The 21293-nt window shown below is 39.1% G+C and overlaps 1 protein-coding gene across 2 annotated transcripts in view; it reads left to right on the forward strand.

The window, feature by feature from the left end:
- Positions 1-21293, forward strand: part of RFTN2 (raftlin family member 2) — a 139574-nt gene that overhangs the window by 94881 nt on the left and 23400 nt on the right. Inside the window, exon 10 of one of the 2 annotated variants that reach the window (XM_004468470.5) lies at positions 1676-3138. The exons of the other annotated variant lie outside the window; for it this stretch is intronic. Within the exon in view, the coding sequence (XP_004468527.2) occupies positions 1676-1945 (270 nt within the window). The 3' untranslated portion in view covers positions 1946-3138. Of the gene's footprint in view, positions 1-1675; positions 3139-21293 lie in introns of those variants that run through there. 2 annotated transcript variants of the gene reach the window in all.

Consider the following 21293-nt stretch of genomic DNA (forward strand, 5'->3'; position numbering starts at 1 on the left):
GGAGGTGTGCATTTTCCTATACAGTATCATGAACAATGCTTGCAGTCCACAAAATCCTATTTAATAAAGGTATTTGTATGCTTTGTATATTTGCTGTGAAAACCAGTAGAAAATACTTCACATTTTATATATTACAGTTTAACAAACCTGGGCGTCTGACTTCCATGAATAATGTTTTCTGTGGGAAAATGTAATCCTAGCTCCCAACTAACACATAAACAAACTTATGGTAAACAAACTCCTTGTAAGTTAGGAAATTACTATCCTTTTTTTTTTTTTGGGAGGTATCAGGGATTGAACCCAGGGCCTCGTACATGGGAAGCAGGTGCTCAACCACATGAGCTACATCTGCTCCCCGTGCCTTTTTTTTTTTTTTAAGATTTATTTATTTATTTAATTACATCCCCTCCCCTGGTTGTCTGTTCTGTGTCTATTTGCTGCGTCTTGTTTCTTTGTCCGCTTCTGTTGTCATCAGCTGTTGTCGTCAGCGGCATGGGAAGTGTGGGCGGCACCATTCCTGGGCAGGCTGCACTTTCTTTCACACTGGTGGCTCTCCTTACAGGGCGCACTCCTTGCGCGTGGGGCTCCCCTACGCGGGGGACACCCCTGCGTGGCACGGCACTCCTTGCGCGCATCAGCACTGCACATGGGCCAGCTCCACACGGGTCAAGGAGGCCCCGGGTTTGAACCGCGGACCTCCCATGTGATAGGCGGACGCCCTAACCACTGGGCCAAAGTCCATTTCCCTCCTCGTGCCTTTTTATCTTTAAATCTTTCTTCAATTCTATGTGCCTAAGAGTATCTGATAAAAAAAAGAGTATATGATCAAATTCTAATATATAATTATCATTAAATAAGATTTTGTAACAAAATCAGAGAGGACTCTAAAAGACCACATGTTGATCTAGTATAATTTTCCTCCTTGAGCTTTTCCTTTATTGACTTAAAGATATCTTATTTTGACTTAAGAGTTCTAAGCATAGGCCATGTTCTCTTTATTCTAAACTGCACCAAGGACATTTTCAGCCCTCAGTAAATATTTATTAGCAGAAATATCCACAGCTTATCAGATAGTCTGAAGAATGAATCACATGCAATTGCTCAGTATTACCATTGTGTCCACACAGAAGCAGTTTATAGCAGGATGAAGAAAGGTATCCGTTTGGCCCAGAAAGATGCTCCAGGCATTCGTTCAGAATAAACAGGGTTTGAAAAAAAAAAAGTTAAATTAAACTCAGTCTGAATTATCCATACCTCTGTGTGCAACCAACCGCTATATGAAATGGGTCTAAGGTGGGCACTGAGGCACTTTTTCTCCTGTTTAAATCCCAACTAAAACCAAGAATGAAAATGGAAACTTTAATGTACTTGTACTCTGCTTTGTTCCCCAAAGTGAGATTTTGACAGGCATCTCTCAAATTCTACATAACAAACTTGCTAATGAGGACAGCTGCCCAGAACTTTCAGAGAGCTGTGAAACAGAGCAGAGAGAGCTTATTTTATTTGGGGGGAGAGAGAGAGGAGGAGGGTGGCTCTGAACTTGTTCTTGACGAATGAGCAGGATTTTGAAGAGCAGTGGGGAAAGGATTTTCAGGCGAGGCAGCACGTGCTAGAACAGAGGGGCATGAGAGCACCCAGCTCTACAACTCCTGGTTGTTTATCTCTTGTATTTCAGAGGAAAGCCAGCCGGCATATAAAAGGTGAAGATAAGAACAAAGTCACCAGTAGGAGCATTGGATTAGACACAGCCATGTCACAACCTCCGGAGAGCAGCCATCTGCCTGAGGCATGCCTCCTCTCTCCTAAAGAATGTTGGACCAAGGACGGGAGGCCCGCACACTACAGCAGCTTCTCTGGGTTCAGCAGTAGTGACAGTGTCCTCCGGGAATTAGACGATGGACAGTTTGATCAGGAAGATGGAGTAACTCAGGTCACTTGCATGTGAGCAAGGAGTACAGCAATGAGAGACCCTGTAAATAATTATTAAAAATAATTGCCAACTGACTTTACTGTATCACTTTATCTGCATTTATGTAATGCTTTGAACTTTTCCAGACTCAGACTTTCATCTATCTGCTTAAACTTTGGCTCAACCTCCTAGACAAGGAAGAATAACCAGTACATTTGTAAATATAGAATCATGTTTACACTTCTCTTAACTAAAACTTGTTTAAATAGATACACCATTAGTTTATTAAGCGATAATCTACTTCAATTTTTCATAAATATACAAGGTATGCTTTTTAAATAATTCCTCGTAAAAAGACTGAATATCTCAACCAATATTTTACCTAATTAGAGGGTTCTCAGGAAGTTACAGTCTTACTTAAACTGAAAAATAATCGCTTTCCCTTTCTCTCTCTGTCTCTCTCACACGTACACATCCAGAACTATACATAAGTAAAGGCCTAATCAATTAAAATAAGTAACTATTTTCTTAATATAACAATTAAGACTTTATAGCATGTATATGTAAAGTGAGCCCCTATTTGTTAAAATATTCTTTGAAAAAAAGAATGCTTTTTGTATGTCTTTGCTTTTCAAGGGTCACCGTGTTAGCAATTCTGTATTATTCATTGAGTTTAAGCTTTGTTGCACCTAATAGCCTGGAAATAAAGAGAGCAAAGCAGTATCACTTAAAATTCAATATGAAAGGAAACCACAATGTCAACAGTTAAAAAACTTAGTTGACAGAATTCATTTTCTTTCTTTTAAATTGTGATACTATGAAGAGGAAAAACACCAACTTTAAGTGGAAATTGAAGTCTTTAACATCTGTCTAGATTTTAATTATGCTTTTATTTTGACACTAAATCCCGAAAAATTATGAAGCCCAGAATTTTGAGTCCTGCGGAGTAGAAAGATGCTCGTAGAACATGCGATGTGTACAAGGACTCATCTGCTCCATATCCATTGTTCTTGAACCTGATGTAGAGATGCCTTTGCCATGGCCTTACCCAAGACTTTAACAGGTAAAGATTAAAATTCTACCAAATACAGGATATTTGAAAGATGGCTACCCTCAAGCGAATTCCAATTGATTTTACCATTGATAAAATTAGCTTATTTCATATTTTATTCACATTAGCATTGACACGACAAGATAATTTGAATAATAAAATGTCATTTGTTATTGGACTATGGTCTTATTGAACACAAATATCCATATGACAGATATATTTTTATTTTTAAAAATAGTATAACTAAACTAAGACAATCTCTATGAATTGTTAGATTAACATGGAGTTATCCTATTTATACAAGGAAAAAATATCCTCCAGCAGCATAATTGGAAATAGCTATCAATAATATTGACAGAAATGCTTTGTTTTCATTTTTATATGAATATGTTCCATATTCAAGAGTTGGTGGATTTTTGTAGAAACAAGCATTATTTCTAGAGCCCACAAAATGCTATAAAGTTATAAAGAAAGTGTACTCAGAAAGATGGGATAGTTTGTCTCAATGACACAGTCTACACAAGATGAAGGCTCCTTTATCAGTCTGTCAGTACATATAGAGAATGTGAGGCATTTAAAACAGATGTTTATTTTTGACTAAAAGAAAACTCAGGAATATATCATTCTACTTTTTTTTTTTCATTTAAATTTGTGAAAGCATACTTTTTTATCAGTTTGCTTTTTAACATAAGGGTTATTAATTTTTATTTAAAAGAAAACTTTTTATTGGAGTAAACTTAGAAATATGTCATATCCTCAAAACCTATTTCATAAGCATTTACTCCAAAAATTACCCTTAAGTTATGTGATAAATTTGTATAATAAATAATGACCAAGTGGTTAAAAACAACAACAGAAGAACAAATCTTGGAGTTTATATGACTAAGGAGTAAAGTGTGACTAACATTATCATTATCTGTCTATTGTATATTCAGTTCTTTTCATAACACTGTGTAATTCTTTATGTCCTCTGGCATGTGGGAAGTTTGGTCCTAAGTGTGACACAGTGGTAAGTTCCCTAGATGTTCTTTTTCCCTCATAACCTCAGACTTGGAGCTGAAGAAGTTGGCAACACCAAAACAACAATGCATGCAGGAAAAGAAAAGACCCAATAAAAGCTTAGCAAGATAGCAAACTTTTAGACAATAACCCACTCTACTCCAGCTAAACACTACAGAAAAAGCTGTGACCATATTCCCACCTATGACAGCAAAGGCCAAGTAGGGAGCCTAGACTTTACAAGGCTGCAAGGAAGGGCCCCAATACCTCATTAGGGTGGTATCAGAGAAGGCCATGTAGGGAGCTTTGACTTTCATCCCTACTAGCTGGCCCCAGAGTTAATGGAGATGACAAGGGGAGCTTGGACTTCCATCCTTACCTGAAGTAATGAGTTGCCCCTTTCTTTCCCTTTCAGGGTGATGTCAGAGGAGGCCTAGTAGAGAATCAGGACTTTAACCACTGTCCAGCCTTGACTAGGACACTCCCACCAAGGAGTCAGTGGGGACCACGTAGGCAACCAGAACTCTCACACCTGCCCAGCAGTAGCAGGAACTGACCTCCTTGGCTTTTAACGGAGGTCAAGTAGGGAACCTGGACTTCTACTTCCACCTGGCAGTAATAAGGCAGTACCCTCCCTTTTTCTATCAGAATTGTGTCAGAAAAAGCCAACTAAAACAGAAGGTGTAAATAAGATCCAGAATCTCATACATAATATGAAAATGTCCAGGCTTCAATAAGAAATCACTTATCATACCAAGAACAAGGAAGATCCCAAACTAAATGAAAAATTACAATAAGTGCATGTCAACACCAACATGATAGAGATGACAGAATTACCTAATACTTTAAAGCAACCATGATAAAAATGTTTCAACAAGCAATTATGAACATGCTTTGAACAAATGAAAAAAAAAGTCTCAGTAAAGAAATAGAGAGCCTAAGTGAATAAATAGCAAATATAAAGAACAAAATAGGGAAGCAGACTTGGCCCAATGGATAGGGCGTCCGCCTACCACATGGGAGGTCCGTGGTTCAAACCCCAGGCCTCCTTGACCCGCGTGGAGCTGGCCCATGCGCAGTGCTGATGTGCGCAAGGAGTGCCCTGCCACGCAGGGGTGTCCCCCATGTGGGGGAGCCCCACATGCAAGGAGCACGCCCTGTAAGGAGAGCCACCCAGCACAAAAGAAAGTGCAGCCTACCCAAGAATGGCGCCACACACACAGAGAGCTGACATGACAAGATGACGCAACAAAAAGAAATACAGATTCCCAGTGCTGCTAAGGATAGAAGCGGTCACAGAATAACACACAGCAAATGGACACAGAGAGCAGACAACTGGGGGGGGGGGGGAGTCCAGGGGGGAGGAATAAGAGAGAAATTTTTAAAAAACAAGCAAAATAGTAATTTTAGAAATGAAAAAACATGAACTTAAACACATAAAATTTCAGTGGATGGGTAGAATGGAAGAATGAAGGGACAAAGGAAAGAACCCATGAACTGAAAGAAAAATAGAAATTATCCAATATGAACAACAGAGAGAAATGGAGCCAAAAGAAATGAACAGAACCTGAGGGACCATGGACTATTTAAAAAAAAAAAAAAAGATCTAACATTCATGGCATTAGAATTCTGAAAGGAGAAGAGAAAGAGATTGAGGCTGAAAAAGTACTCAAAGAACGTATGGCTGAAAGTTTCCCAAATTTGACAAAAGACTAACCTACAGATTTGAGAAGCTGAGTGAACCCCCATTAGGATAAACTCAAAGAATTCCATTTCAAGACAACTCAAACTTGCGAAAATTTAAGACAGGAAAAAAAGTTTGAAAACAGAGAGAAAAATGACCCTTTATCTATAGGGTAAAATGATTAGAATGACATCAGAAACCATGCAGGCCAGAAGCAAGTGGTAGAATATTTTTTAAGAGATGAAAGAAAAGAACTATCAACCCAGAATCCTATAACCAGCAAAAAAAGAAATTAATACATTCTCAGATGAAAGAAAACTAAGAGAATTTGTCACAAACAGATTTACCCTAAAAGAATGGCTAAAGGAAATTCTCTAAACAGAAAAGAAATGATCAAAAATGTAATCTTGGAGCATTAGAAAAGAAAGAACAAAGTAAGCAAAAATATAGGTAATCACAATAGCCTTTCTTCCTCCTCTCAAATTTTCTAAATTATGTTTTACAGTTGAAGCAAAAAGTATAACACTGACTGATGTAGTTGTTTTTTTTTTTCAGAAGTGCTGGGGATTGAACCTGGGATCTTGTACATGTGAGGCAGGCACTCAACCACTGAGCTATACATCTGCTCCTGATGTGGTTCTAAATATACGTAGAGGAAATTATAAGCAAGGGAGTGTAAAGGAACATAAATGGAGATAAAGCTTCTATGCTGCACTTTGGTAACATTTTGACAACAGTAGACTGTGGTAACCAATGTATGTATATGTCATGTTATACCTAGAGCAAACACTAAAAAAGTTGTACGAAGAGAAATACTCAAAAACACTACTGATAAAATAGAATTCTAAAGAAATGTTCAAGTCACATACAGGAAAACAGGAAAAAGAAAACATTAAAAACAGAAAACAAACAGAAAACAAAAAAGTAAAATGGCAGACATAAGCCCTAAAATGTCAATAATTACATTAAATGTAAGTGGGCTAAATACAGAAAAGTTTGTTTACTTGATTCATCTTCATCGTCAGAGCCTGACTTTTCTTTAATACAGTTTTTTTAGCATTGATAATCACTGCAAGTGTGAAGCTGAAGCAACATAATATCAGCCTGGCTCAGTTATGATTCTCACTCCAGAGTCTGACAGAAAATACTTGTCTAATGCTGGATTGATGACACTGGTGATCTCTTCAAATTTAAGCTTCACATCATCAGGTCCAGGAAAGCCACCACTAATTTCAAGCAGATACTCAGCTCCCATGTCAAAGACACAGCAGGCATCAGAAATGGCCTGCACAAAGGCTTCAGGATCAGGACAGCCACTTCCCACATGGAAGCCCACACTTATGACGTCACTATCTCTTTAGCCTGTTGCCAAAGAAGTCTGCTGGTTTTGAGCGTGGTTCAAAATTTAACACCAAGGCGACAGACTGCAATCCACAAAACCAACTTTGCCTTCAGATGTGCCCTGACCACTTTCATCATTTCAACTTCACTGTCAAAATCCTCTCTACTCCGTTATTGGTGGCATACTTAATTTGAGACACTTGAATACAAGGATTTGCATTGATTATCCTCCCTGGCAGCACCCTGAGACTCTGCACCAACTGGATTTCAGTCTTGCTAGCACAGTCCAGTCCTGTCCCTCTGGCAGCCAGGGTCTTCACTGTGACTACATTTGACTGCACAGAAGGGGTTGACACGAGGAAGGGCTTTCAACCAACTCAGATGTTTCTTTAGACCTTGCCGTCTTCAAGGTCCGCAATATCATCATCAGAAGAAATTTCATTAATTTTTTGGTCCAGAATGTCCTTGGCGGTAAAACTTCAAGGAAGTGGCAGGGAAACTCCTCATTACTGAAGTTCGTGGTTTCTTGATGTTCCTCTGAAACACAACAAAATGGAAAGCTAAGAGACGGAAGTTAAAGAAATTATTTCCAGTTTTCCACGAAGGCAATTCTCCAGGAATTCCAAAGCCCGCTGAATCATAAGACGTGTGTCCTTGGTGCAGCAGTGGAAACGTTCTGCTGGCGCATGGGCGCCGCGGGCGGCTGGGAGGTCTCGCAGGCGGACTCCCTCCCGCGGCGGGACCCGGGCTTGAGGAGGCGCCGGAGCTGCCAGCAGAGGGCGGTCGGGGGCGGGCTGCAGGCGCCTGACCCAGTGAGATAAATTTTAAGTCCTCTTAATATGAAGAACATATTTAACTATGGTCAGATGTTCAAAATAAGTAAACATATATACATACAGCACCAAAGGGGATTCTTCATTGATTTCAAAATAGGTTGCTGTGGATATAGCTTAGGAAAAAACTTCGTGAATAAGCAAAAACGGTGTCTTAATAGAAGTTGTTACCAAGACTTACCGCCTTTTTTTCGCTAACCAGGCATGATAAGACATTAACATAAGTCATTATTATAAAATTCAATTTATATGTTATTCAGTGAAATTATTTAACTTTTAGGCACAGAATTTTCACAAAATAACATTAAAATGTAGAATCTAAAAACTAATTTGTAAGATATTTCACATTTACTCAGGGAAAAATTGAAAACCTATACTTAAAGACGCACTTTTTGATAACAGATCCCTTTGCTTCTGAACTCACAAACATATTTTCTTCCTTTCCCAGTAGTCTCAGTTCTAGCTTCCAGGAAGCTCTACTCTGTTTACATAGTTGCTTTCTAAAATTTATCTTCTAAAATGCCTCCAAGATCATAAATACACTCCTCAAAATGCTTCATTCACTGACCTAACTAGACAGATGTAAATGTATTCTTACCAGGAGTAAGGTTTCTTTAAAGAGAACTCATTTATGAAATATTAATATCATCTGCATTAATAGTTTACAGTTTCTCAATTTATTCAGTCAACTGGATCTAGATTATCATAGTTTGAATTTTTGCAGGGTGAGGACTTGAAACTTCCTATTTTATATTAAGTCCTTGATGCATAAACAGGGAAGGGCCAAGTGATAACGACTGCCATGTGAAATTATGACTCAAAGAGCATATTCAGGTCCAATTTGAGAAACCAATCAGGTTATTGCTGGGTTTTATACCAAGTCCTAGGGAAGAATGGACCCATTGTGAAACTGCTGGCATACTTGTAAATTAGCTGGTGAAAGCTAAAGGCAGATGGGATTTTAGCCAGTTGATGACTGGCCTATTTTTAATTTAGAATTGTAAACAGAATGGGCTGTTTATAATCAGGTCAAATCACAGTTTACACCCTGGAAGTAAATCAGAGTTTTTGAAAATCCCCAAACATCCCTACTATGTAGTGTACCATGCACTGATTTACCACATACTCTATTAGCTGCAAAGATTTCCCCCAACTCTCAAACTCTAGCCTACTTCCAGAAGAGAATTGGACAATGACTACAATGTTAAGCTCTGGCCACAAGAAATATTCAGCTCCATCTAGAGAATCACATCATTTATTGTTGGGATTATAGGATCTGGCTAAAATGCAATTTGACTTGGGTGTTTTAAGCATTGAGATTACCTAATGGTCAATCTTTACAATGCCAGTACTTCCGAGAAGTCACAGAGGAGAGGATGCTGGTTCCTCTGACCACACTGAACAAATTTTCTTTATCTCCTCTGTTAACTTCTAGACCTTGCAGGGATTTCAGAGCTCTTCTGCCACTATCTGACTGTGGGAATCCTGGATAATTATTTAATTTCAGTGGCCTGGTTTTATTGTTACTTGTTTTTTGTTTCATTTTGAAATCTATAAAATAAGAACACAGAAGAGGGAGGCTCAACTCAGTGTTCTCTAAGGTTCCTTTTCTAGCTGTAAATAACATGTTTTCTTATTTTCTCCTTGGTGACTTGCTAAATATATCATAAAAGCACAAGAGAGCCCTTTTAGTTGTGCAAAGATGAGGTTGCCGACTCTTTCTTTAGATTTTGCTCCCAAAATAAAGATAACCCAAGTGATTCAAGAGTGGCGACAATGAAGGAATAAGACTGGATTCAGGTATCTATACTGCCTCCAAACAAAGATAAATGTCCTTTTCAGTACAGACTGTGCTAAACAAAAATACAGCACAAACCTGATGGGGGAAAAAACCACTATCCCTACTAAACACCTAAAGACTCCAGACTTGCTGGTATGGGGCACTCTCACTTCTTGAGGAAAGAAACACTAAACAATCTTCTCTCAAGTGACCGATGTCCATCTGAGATGCTCTTTGAAATGTTATGACAGCACCCTCACTTTTAAAATAACAGAAAATATTAGAGAACTATTAGAACTTACTTGATTTCCTTCAAATACCCAAAATACAAAGGAGTTATTAGCCACACTTCTCAAGGTTAGTGCCATGGTTAAAGGTTCTCACAGTCAGTATTATATCTCATTATAAAGCAAGGCTTGTGAATTCCACCAAGCTGTAGAATTTAACATGTCTCAAATGGGCCCCCACAACTAAAGAACAAACAAGATAATTTCTGACAACTCTGGCAACAAAGGGGGTCAGCTGAGGAGCCACCTTCTTTCCCTATGTTGCTCTGTAACCTCCATCAACCTCTGCAACACTGGGGCACAGCAGATGGTATATCCCAAAATTACTTCTTTGCTTAGAAATTACCTGAGGTGAATGTTTTTGCTACTGCCAGATTCATCCCTTGCAGAGCAAACAATGGCTATAATACTATTTACCAATTTGAAGAAAATGTATCTTTTACCTCATCTCAAGTTCTCCAGTGGTTGAGTGCACATCAGAGTCACCTACCTGGGAATCTTTTAAAATCCAGACTAGGCCCTCCCTATTCTCAATAAATCAGCTTCCAAAGGTAGAGTCCATGGAATCTACAGTTTTAAACTCTTCCTTTGTTTTTGGATACAAATAGGTTTGGGAAACATTCTTCTACTCCCTTTCTTTCATCTCTACTTGTTTTTCATAAACTGGTAAGGTAGGTTTCTGAATCACAGAATGATCAGAATTATATGTCGACTGGCTACAAGATCATAACAAGTACTTACCTATCAATGAATCAACATAAGGAAATAAATGGTAACCTTCAGAAAATGATCTCAAATTCAACTTTTCCTTAAGAGACTACAAGAAAGCATGTGTGGGGAGGTGGATTTGGCCCAACATATATGGCATCCACCTACCACATGGAAGGTCCAAGGATCAAACCTAGGGCCTCCTGACTCGTGTGGTGAGCTGGACCACAGGCAGTGCTGATGCGCACAAGGAGTGCCGTGCCATGCAGGAGTGTCCCCTGCATAGGGGAGCCCCACACACAAGGAGTGCGCCCCTTAAGGAGAGCCGCCCAACACAAAAAAAGTGCAGCCTGCCCAGGAGTGGCGCTGCACACATGGAGAGCTGATGCAGCAAGATGATGCAACAAAAATGAAACACAGATTCCGGGTGCCGCTGACACAAGCAGACACAGAAGAACACACAGCAAATGGACACAGAGAGCAGACAACTGGTAGAGGGGCAGGAAAGGAGAGAGAATTAAAAAAAAAAAAAAAAGCATGTGTGGGGAAGCAGATGTGGTTCAAGTGATTGAACTCCCAACTACCACATGGGAGGTCCCAGGTTCAGTTTCTGGTGCCTCCTGGAGAAGAGGAGCAAGACAGCCAATTGGTGCAACAGGCAGGTGCGACAGGCAAGCACAGCAAGCTGACACAAGGTGATACAACAAGGAGACAAGGAGGAAAGACAATGAGATACAACAAAGCAGGGAGCTGAGGGGGCTCAAGCAATTAAGTGCCTTTCTCCCACATGGGAGGTCCCAGGTTCGGTTCCTGGTGCCTCCTGAAGAGAAGACGAGCAGACACAGAGCACACAGCGAATGGACACAGAGCAGAGAGCGAGCACAAACAATGTGGGGGGGGGGGAATAAATAAAATAAATCTTAAAAAAAAAAAAAGAAAGCATGTGTGATTGGGAAAGAAGTGCAGAACATATAGAAAAGAAAAAGTTCCACAACATATAGGAAATAAAAATTCTAGTACCAGAGTAAAAATTAAGTCAGTAGCATGGAGAATTTTTTGAGATAAACAATGTGAATTTGAGAACTTATTGTGGTAGGCTCCCTAAAATGTCCACATCCTAATCCCCAGAACCTGTGAATATGTTACTTTATCTGGCAAAGGGGACTTTGCAGAAATGATTACAATAAGGATCTTGAAATGGTGAGATTATCCTGGATTAATTTGGGTGGACCAATCATGTAAGCACAAGTGTCCTTACAAGACAGGCAGAAAAGGAGAGGACTGTGGGAAGATGGTGGATTAGGAAATTCCAGGACTCAGTCCCTTCACCAAAACAAGCATTGATGTTGGCAGGAACTATTTGAATCAATTACTTGAAACTCGAGTCTAGTGCAATACTATGCAGCATTCTGGAAGAATTGGAGAAAGAGGCTGATGCACTGCAGTAAATATGGATGAATTTTATCCTCTGAGCAGCAGTTACCATCTCCCACTCCCCAACTACATTGCAGACAGCAATGGGGACTGCTGTCCCAGCTCCTGGTACAGCTTTCTGTTGCCAGGGTGGACTAAAAGGACCTAGTCCTCCAAAATCTGGGTGTATGTGGTCTGATGATCTGATGGCCAGTTTTGTTTTTTGTTTTTTTTAATGAACAAAGGACTATAATAGACATTTCTCCAGAGAAGATATACAAATGGTCAATAAACATATGAAAATATTTTCAATATCATTAGCCAATAAGGAAATGCAAATTAAAATCACAATGATATACTACTTTATACCCAAAAGAATGGCTACTGTTTTTAAAATGTAAACTAACGAGTGTTGGAGAGGATGCGGAGAAGTTGAAACACAGTATAATGTTGGTATGAATGTAAAATGGTGTAGCCACTGTGAAAAATGATATGGCGGTTACTCAAAAAGTTAAATATAAAATTATCATTTGACCCAGCAACCTCACATCTAGATATATACCCAGAAGAATGAAAACAAGGTTGCAGATACTTATACACCAATGTTTATAGCAGCATTATTCATAATAGGCAAAAGCTGGAAACAACCAAAATAACTATCAACATTAAATGGGTCCATACCCCATACCCACAGTATAATATTATTTAGCCATAAGAAAAACTGAAATTATGAGACTTGCTGCAACATGGAAGAATCCTGAGAACACATGCTCAATGAAATAAGTAAAACACATAAGGACAAAAATTGTATAATATCACTTACAAGAGATCACTAGAAATAGCAAATTCACAGAGGTAGAAAGTAAATTAGAGGTTACCAGGAGAGGGAGAGAAGAATGGGGAATGTCTGTAAAAATTCTTTTAAATTAAAGGATTGAAAAAAAAAATAGCCACTACTTGACAGTTTACTCTCTAAGAAAGTGATAGATAGTTCCCACAACTGTTCAGATGGACAAATCTGTATTCTGTAGGGCAGGCCTTAAAAGGAGAAGTATGATTTCAGCTGTCAGAAGGAACAATTTTCATCTCAACTTCAGCCAGCAAGCCTCTCCTGGGGAGTTTATCAAAAACCTTCATTCGAGTTCCCAGTTGCTGCCTGCCAGTCACAGCTTTTGATCAGTTACTTGAGATCACTGAAGGAGCTGGCTCTGAGGACATCCATTGTTCCAATCCCCCTCAAGAAAAAGCAGCAGGGGAGTCTTAAAGAGGCAGTGGCTTTTTTTTTCTCTCTCTCTCTCTTACCTCTTTCCATTCCCCATTTCTGAGCAAAAATAGTTTGAAAAACTCACAAATTGATGCCTCCAGCACTCAACAACAACAAAACTTAGCAACCCCAGAGGAGTAGGAGAAATAACAGTAATTCAGAATGATCAGTTCTCAAAAAATTACAAAATAGGAAAATATGACCTGTTTCTAGGAAAAAAGAATTTGCCAGAAATCATCCCTGAGGAAGCTCATGCTCATTGGAACTTCTAGTCAAAGACTTTAAATCAGTCATCTTAAATATGTTAAATGAGCTAATGGAATCCATATACAAAGAACGAAAGGAAATCAGGAAAACATTGAATAAAATATAGAGCTAGAAATTATTAAAAAAAAAAAAAAAAAAACCAAAGAGAAATTTTGAAACTGCAAAGTACAGTAATTGAAATGAAAAACTCATTATATAAATTCAACATTCAAATTTGAACAGGCAGGGAAGCAGATGTGGCACAAGCAATTGAACTCCCACCTACCACATGGGAGATCTGTGGTTCAGTTCCTAGTGCCTCCTAAAGAAGATAGCAAGCTGGTGCATGGGGCAGGTGCAGCAAGCTAACACAACAAGATGACCCAGCAAGAGACACAACAAGGAAAAAAAAAACAATGAAAGACACGACAAAGCAGGGAATGGAGGTGGCTCAAGTAATTAGGCACCTTGTTCCCACATCAGAGGTCCCAGGTTTGGTTGCCAGTGCCTCCTAAAGAAACAAGAAAGATGAACAGACACAGCAAGTGCAAACAATGAGGGGGTAGGGAGAAATAAATAAATAAAAATCTTAAAGGGAAATGGACTTGGCCCAGTGGATAGGGAGTCCATCTACCACATGGGAGGTCCGTGGTTCAAACCCCGGGCCTCCTTGACCCATGTGGAGCTGGCCCATGTGCAGTGCTGATGTGTGCAAGGAGTGCCGCGCCACGCAGGGGTGTCCCCCGCGTAGGGGAGCCCCACGCGCAAGGAGTGCACCCCTAAAGGAGAGCCGCCCAGCGTGAAAGAAAGTGCAGCCTGCTCAGGAATGGCGCCACCCACACTTCCCGCTTCCCGTGCTGCTGACGACAACAGAAGCAGACAAAGAAAAAAGGCGCAGCAAATAGACACAGAGAACCGACAACCAAGGGGGGGGGGAATTAAATAAATAATTAAAATCTTTAAAAAAAAAAATCTTAAAAAAAGCTTGAACAGGCTGAAGAAAGGATCAGTGAACTTGATACCAAGACCACTGAAATTACCCAATGTGAGGAGCAGAAAGAGAAAGAAGAAAAATGCACAAAGGCTGAGGACCCATGGGATACCTTCAAGCATACTAACATACACATCATTGGGAGTCCTAGAAGGCCAAGAGAGAGAAAGGGTCAAAAAAAGTATTTTGAGTAAACAATAACTAAAAGCATCCCAAATCTGATAAAGACATGAACATACATATCTAGGATGCTTGACAAACTCCCGATAAGAACAGATTCTAAAATATCTACACCAAGACACATTAGAGTAGAAAGAGTCAAAAAACAGAGAAAGGAATTTTGAAAGCAGCAAGAAAGAAGTGACTTGTCACATACAAGGGATCCCCAATAAAATTAACAGTGGCCAGAAGACAGTGGGATGATATATTTCAAGTCCTTAGAGAAAAAACTGTCAACCAAAAATTCCATATCTGGCAAAATTATCTTTCAAAAATGAAGGAGAAATTAAGACATATACAATAAACAAAAGCTGAAAGATTTCATTACCAAAAGACCTACCTTACAATACTAAAGGGAATCTCTGGTGGTTTGAAGTTGAATGTCTCCTACAAGAACATGTTTTAAAATTTAATCTATTCTTCTGGGTTTGAACCCATTATAAGTAGGACCTTCTGAGTTAAGTTGTAGCCCACTTCAATCAGGGTGGGTTTTAATTCGATTACTGGAGTCTTGTATAAGAGAATGAAATTCAGACACAGAGGAAAAAAGCCACAGAAGGCAAGAATTGCTACCTGGAAGAGAAAGGAGAAACCAGGAGACACTGCCACGTGCCCAACCATGTGACAGAGGAGCCAAGGACCACTGGCAGCCAGTCTTCAGGCAGAAGGCATCACCTTGATGATACCTTGATTTGGACATTTTCCCAGCTTCAAAACCATAAGCCAATAAATTCCCATTGTTTAGCCCAATTCATTGCATGCTATTTCCTTTTTTTTTTTTTTTTTTTTTTTTTCTTTCATAGGTGCTTCTTTTTCTTTTTTCTTTTTTTCTATCTGGTTACATTGTCTTTCTTGTGTGTTACTTGGCCATGTAGGGGCCTGCACCTCTCTGCACAGTTCTGGTATACTTTTTTTTTTAAGATTTATTTTATTTATTTCTCTCCCTTTCCCCCAATGTCTGCTCTCTATGTCCATTCACTGTGTGTTCTTCTGTGTCCTCTTGCACTTGCATTCTTGTCATGTGGCACTGGGAAACTGTGTCACTTTTTTTGTTGTGTCATCTTGCTCCATCAGCTCTCCGTGTGTGTGGTACCACTCCTGGGCAGGCTGCGTTTTTTTCACACTGGGCAGCTCTCCTTGCAGGGCACACTCCTTACACATGGGGCACTCCTACAAGGGGGATGCCCCTCTGTGGCACAGCACTCCTTGCGCACAGCAGCACTGCGCATGGACCAGCTCACCACACGGGTCAGGAAGCCCTGAGTATCAAACCCTGGTCCCTCCATATGGTAGGCGGGTACTTATCTTTTGAGCCACAACCGCTTCTCCTCTGGTACACTTTTTTCCTTTTCTTTTTTTTTTTTTTTTACCAGGAGGTCCTGGGGATTGGACCCAGGTTCTCCATATGGTAAACAGGAGCTCAATTGCTTGAGCCACAGTCCCTTCCCTGGTATTTGCTTTGAGCAGCCTAGGAAACTAAAACAGTGTCCTTTAGGCTGAAACAAAAGGACACTAGAAAGTAAAAGCCATAAGAAGAAATACATATGTAAATAAAAAATCCTGCATGATTGTACTTTTGGTTTATAACTGCTTTCCCTTTCCCCATCCCCACATGACTTAACAAGCAAATGTGTAAAATAATATTTAAAATCTGTTAACAGTCATAACATAACAGGTATAAAGATGTAATCTTAGACACTAATAATGTAAAGGGAGAGAGAAGGGGTATAAGAGAGTTTATATACTAGTGAAGCTAGGTTGGTACTAGTCAAACTAGGTTATTATTAGCTTAAGAGTTAATTGTAATTACAAAGGTAACCACTAAAAGAATAACTAAAAAATACAAGGAAAAAGGAGGGAATCAAAATGGTACACTACCAAAAAGCAGCTAAATACAAAAGAAGGCTGTAATAGAGTAACTGAGGAATAAAAAACATACACAATATACAGAAAACAAATGACTGAATGACAGAAGTAAGCCCTTCCTTTTGAGTTATTACCTTAAATGGCAATGGATTAAACTTCCCTATGGGAAGCGGACTTGGCCCAGTGGATAGGGAGTCCGTCTACCACATGGGAGGTCCGCAGTTCAAACCCCAGGCCTCCTTAACCATGTGGAGCTGACCCATGCACAGTGCTGATGTGCGCAAGGAGTGCCGTGCCATGCAGGGGTGCCCCCCCCATAGGGGAGCCCCATGTGCAAGAAGTGTTTCCCATAAGGAGAGCCACCCAGCATGAAAGGAAGTGCAACCTGCCCAGGAATGGCACTGCACACACAGAGAGTTGACGCAGCAAGATGACGCAACAACAACAAAAAAAACACAGATTCCCATGCCACTGACAACAGAAGCAGACAAAAAGAAGAACACATAGCAAATGGACACAGAGAACAGACAACTGGGGCGGGGGGGGGAGGGAAAGGGGAGAGAAATAAATTTTAAAAAATTAAAAATCTAAAAAAAAAAAAAGATAAGAGGATTGGCAGATTAGATAAAAAGCATGATCCTTCTATATGCTATCTACAAGAGACTTCACTTTAGGTACAAAGACCCAAAGAGGATGGAAGTAAAAGGGAAGAAAAAGATATTCCAAGCAAACTGCCATTAAAAGAGAGTTTGAGGGGCTCTATTATCATACTAAGTAAAATTTAAGTCAATAAAGATAAGAGACAAAGAGCAATATTATATATTGAAAAAAGGTTCAAACCGGCAAAAATTATAAAATGATTATAATCATTATAAACATATATGCACCTCACAACAGAGCTCCCAAAATATATGAAGCAAACTGACAGAATTGAAGGGAGAAATAGATAATTCTACAAAAACAGTTGGAGACTTCAATACTCCACTTTCAGTAATTGATAGATGGTCTGAAACAAAAGATCATTAAGGAAACAGAGGACTTGAACAACACTATTAACCAGTTAGACCTAATAAACATATATAGAACACTCCAACCAACAACAGGAGAATACACATTTTTTTTTTGTCTTTTATTATCTTTTTTCTTTTTTTCCCCCACATTCTTCTCAAGTGTACATGGAATATATTCTAGGGCAGACAATATGTTAGGCCACAAATCATATCCTAATTTTAAAACATTGAAATCATAACAAGTATCTTCACAATGGAATAAAGCTAGAAATCAATAACAGAAGGAAAACTGGAAACTTACATATAAGTGGCAATTAAACAACACACTATTAAACAACCAATGGGTCAAAAAAGAATTCACAAGGGAAATTAGGAAATTTCTTGGCACAAACAAAAAATACAACCTACCAAAACTTATGGATGCAGTGAAAGGAGTGCTCAGAGGGAAATTTATAGCTCTAAATGCCTACATTAAAAAAGAAAAATATGTTAAATCAATAAACTAACCATACACCTAAAGAAACAAGAACAAAAAGAGCAAACTAAACCCAAAATTAGTAGGAGAAAGGAAATAATAAAAATGATAGGAGAGAGAAATGAAATAGAGAATAGAAAAACAATAGAATCAACAAAACCATAAGGTGGTTTTTTAAAAAGATGAATAAAATTGACAAGCTTTTGCCTAGACTGACAGAAAAAGAGAATACACAAAAAACTAAAATCAGGAATGAAAGTGGGCACTTTACATCTGACCTTATGGAAATAAAAAAAGACTATGAGAGGGTACTATGAGCAGTTAAATGCCAATAATTAGAAATATAGATGAATGGAAAATTTCTTGAAACATACAAATTACCTAATCTGATGCAAGAATAAGTAGAAAATCTTAAAAGACTTTAACAAATAAAGAAATTGAATCAGTAATTAAAAACCTCTCAATAAAGAAAAGACCAGGACTGGATGGATTCACTACTAAATTCCACCAATCATTTAAAGAAGATTTAACACCAAACTTAAAAAAAAAAAATAGAAGAGATCACATCCTAACTCATTCTATGAGACCAGAGAGCATTACCCTGATACTAATGACAAATAAAGACAGCATAAGAGGTTCCAGGAAGATGGCATCAGAGTGGATGGCAGGGCTCAACTCTCTCATAAGAATAACAGAGAAAGGGCCCAAAACTGAGGTACCTGTTTTGGGGGTCAACAGACCAGGACAGTGCTGTACAACCCTGAGGAAGGCAAGGGATAGAGAGACAAAGAACCTGAAACAACAAACTACTGCAGCAGCCAGGAAGGGCCCCATGCCCAACCCTCAAGATATTAAGCCTGGATATAACTCTGGCTCACTGTAGCCAACTGAGAGGGGAACAGACATCTTCCTCCATGCCAGCTGTTACAAGGGAAGAGGGAGGGGGCATGGAATGAGAGTGATTTCTCTTCAGTGAATTTGGCCAGCAGAGCCTGTTTTGAATCTTAACTCTAGCCAGGCCAGAAACATGCAAAAGCAGAGGTTGAAAGAAACACCTCCCTGGAAAGGTTCACCAACCAGATCTTTCTGCTGGCAAACCAGGAAAGTGCAAGGAGAAAAACTGCTTTTAGTTCTCTCTTTAACCCCAATTGCTGGGAGAAAATCTGTGCCACATTAGTGAGTCCCTGGCCCAATTTTGATAACTTAAGCATGGCAATTTTTTTTCAGGAGCCTAAGCAAGGCAATTTTAAAGACTCAGAATAAATTGAACCAAAAATCAAAGAAGAGCTGTGAAAAACAAAAAAAAAACACTAGACAAGAGAGAGAAATTGACCATCAGAATAAATTCACCAACATATTTAGATGCCTAGACATCAGCAAAAAATTATATGCTATACTAGGAAACAGGAAGAGATGGTACATCTAAAGGAACAAACCAAATATCCTGAAGAGGTGCAGGATCTAAGACAATCAGTGATAATCAAACTAATCTGCTAAATCAATTCAAAGAATTGAAGGAAAATATGACTAAAGAGATAAAGGATATTAAGAAAACACTGGGGAAAAAAGAAAAAGGAAAAAAATTTAAAATATGCAAAAAAGTCCAAAACACTGTATGAGCATTAAAAAAACAATTTGAAAGTCTGCAAAGAAAAGGAACAGAGATTATGGGAATGAAAGACATGATGGATGAGGGGAGCAGATGTAGCTCAATGGTTGCGTGTCTGCTTCCCATGTGCAAAGTCCTGGGTTCAATCTCAGGTACATCCTAAAAAAATACATTAAAGGCACATAACAGCAGACTTAAATTGTTTGAAGACAGAATTAGTGATTTCTAGGACGGAACATCTGAACTGGAAATGACAGGAGAACAGAAAGAGAAAAGAATGTAAAAAATAGAACAGGTTCTCAGGGAATTGAATGATAGAGTGAAATGCATAACATATGCTTTATCAGTGTCCCAGAAGGAGAAAAGAATGGAAAAGAGGCAGAAAGAATATTTGAGGAAATAATGACTGAAAACTTCCCTACCCTTATAAAAGACATAAATATTAATATCCAAGAAGGACAACACACCCCAAATAGAATAAATCCAAATAGACCTATTCCAAGACACCTACTATGCAGAATGACAAATATCAGAGATAAAGAAAGGATTCTGAAAGCAGCAAGAGAAAAGGAAACCATCACATACAAGGGTAACTTGATAAATTTAAGTACCAACCTCTCATCAGAAAGAGGAGGCAAGAAGAAAGTGGTATGATGTATCTAAGGTATCGAAAAAGAAAAATTAGGGAAGTGGATTTGGCTCAACTGATAGGGCATCTGCCTACCACATGGGAGGTCCAGGGTTCAAACCCAGGGCTTCCTGACCTGCATGATGAGCTGGCCCACACGCAGTGCTGATGCGTGCAAGGAGTGCCGTGCCAGGCAGGGGTGTCCCCACATAGGGGAGCCCCACATGCAAGGAGTTCACCCCATAAGGAGAGCTGCCCCATATGGAAAAAAGTGCAGCCTGCCCAGGAGTGGTGCTGCACACATGGAGAGCGGACACAAGATGACTCAATTCCCAGTGCCACTGACAAGACTACAAGAGGACACAGAAGAACACACAACAAATGGACACAGAGAGCAGACAATGGAGGGAAGGGGAGAGATATAAATAAATCTTTAAAAAAAAAATACACCACTCTCAGTAATGGACAGAGGATAAATAAAAAAATAGTGAGCTTGAATAATAAATGAAATAAACCTAATAGTGGAATATTATACCCCAAAACAGCAGGATACACATTATTTTCAAGCGCTCATGGATTCTTCTTCAGGATAGACTATATATTGGGTCACAAGAAAGGTTTCAATAAGTTTTAAAAGACTGAAATACACAAAAATGCTTCCTCTGATCATAATGGACAAAAAAAGAAAATTCATAAATACATGGAGATTAAACAGCACACTCTTAAATAATCAATGTGCCAAAGAAGAAACTGCAAAAGAATTCAGTAAATATCTCAAGACAAAGGAAAATGAGAACACAACATATCAAAGTCTATGGGACACCACAAAGGCAGTGCTGAGAGGGAAATTTATAGCCCTCACTGCTTACACTAAAGAAGAATAAAGAGCTAAAATTGAAGATCTATTTCCTCTACAGAGGAATTAGAAAAAAAACAGCAAACTAATCCCAAACTGGGCCGAAGGAAAGAAATAGTAAAGA

The sequence above is a fragment of the Dasypus novemcinctus genome, chromosome 7 (assembly GCF_030445035.2).
Source record: "Dasypus novemcinctus isolate mDasNov1 chromosome 7, mDasNov1.1.hap2, whole genome shotgun sequence".
Classification (NCBI taxonomy): Eukaryota; Metazoa; Chordata; class Mammalia; order Cingulata; family Dasypodidae; genus Dasypus; species Dasypus novemcinctus.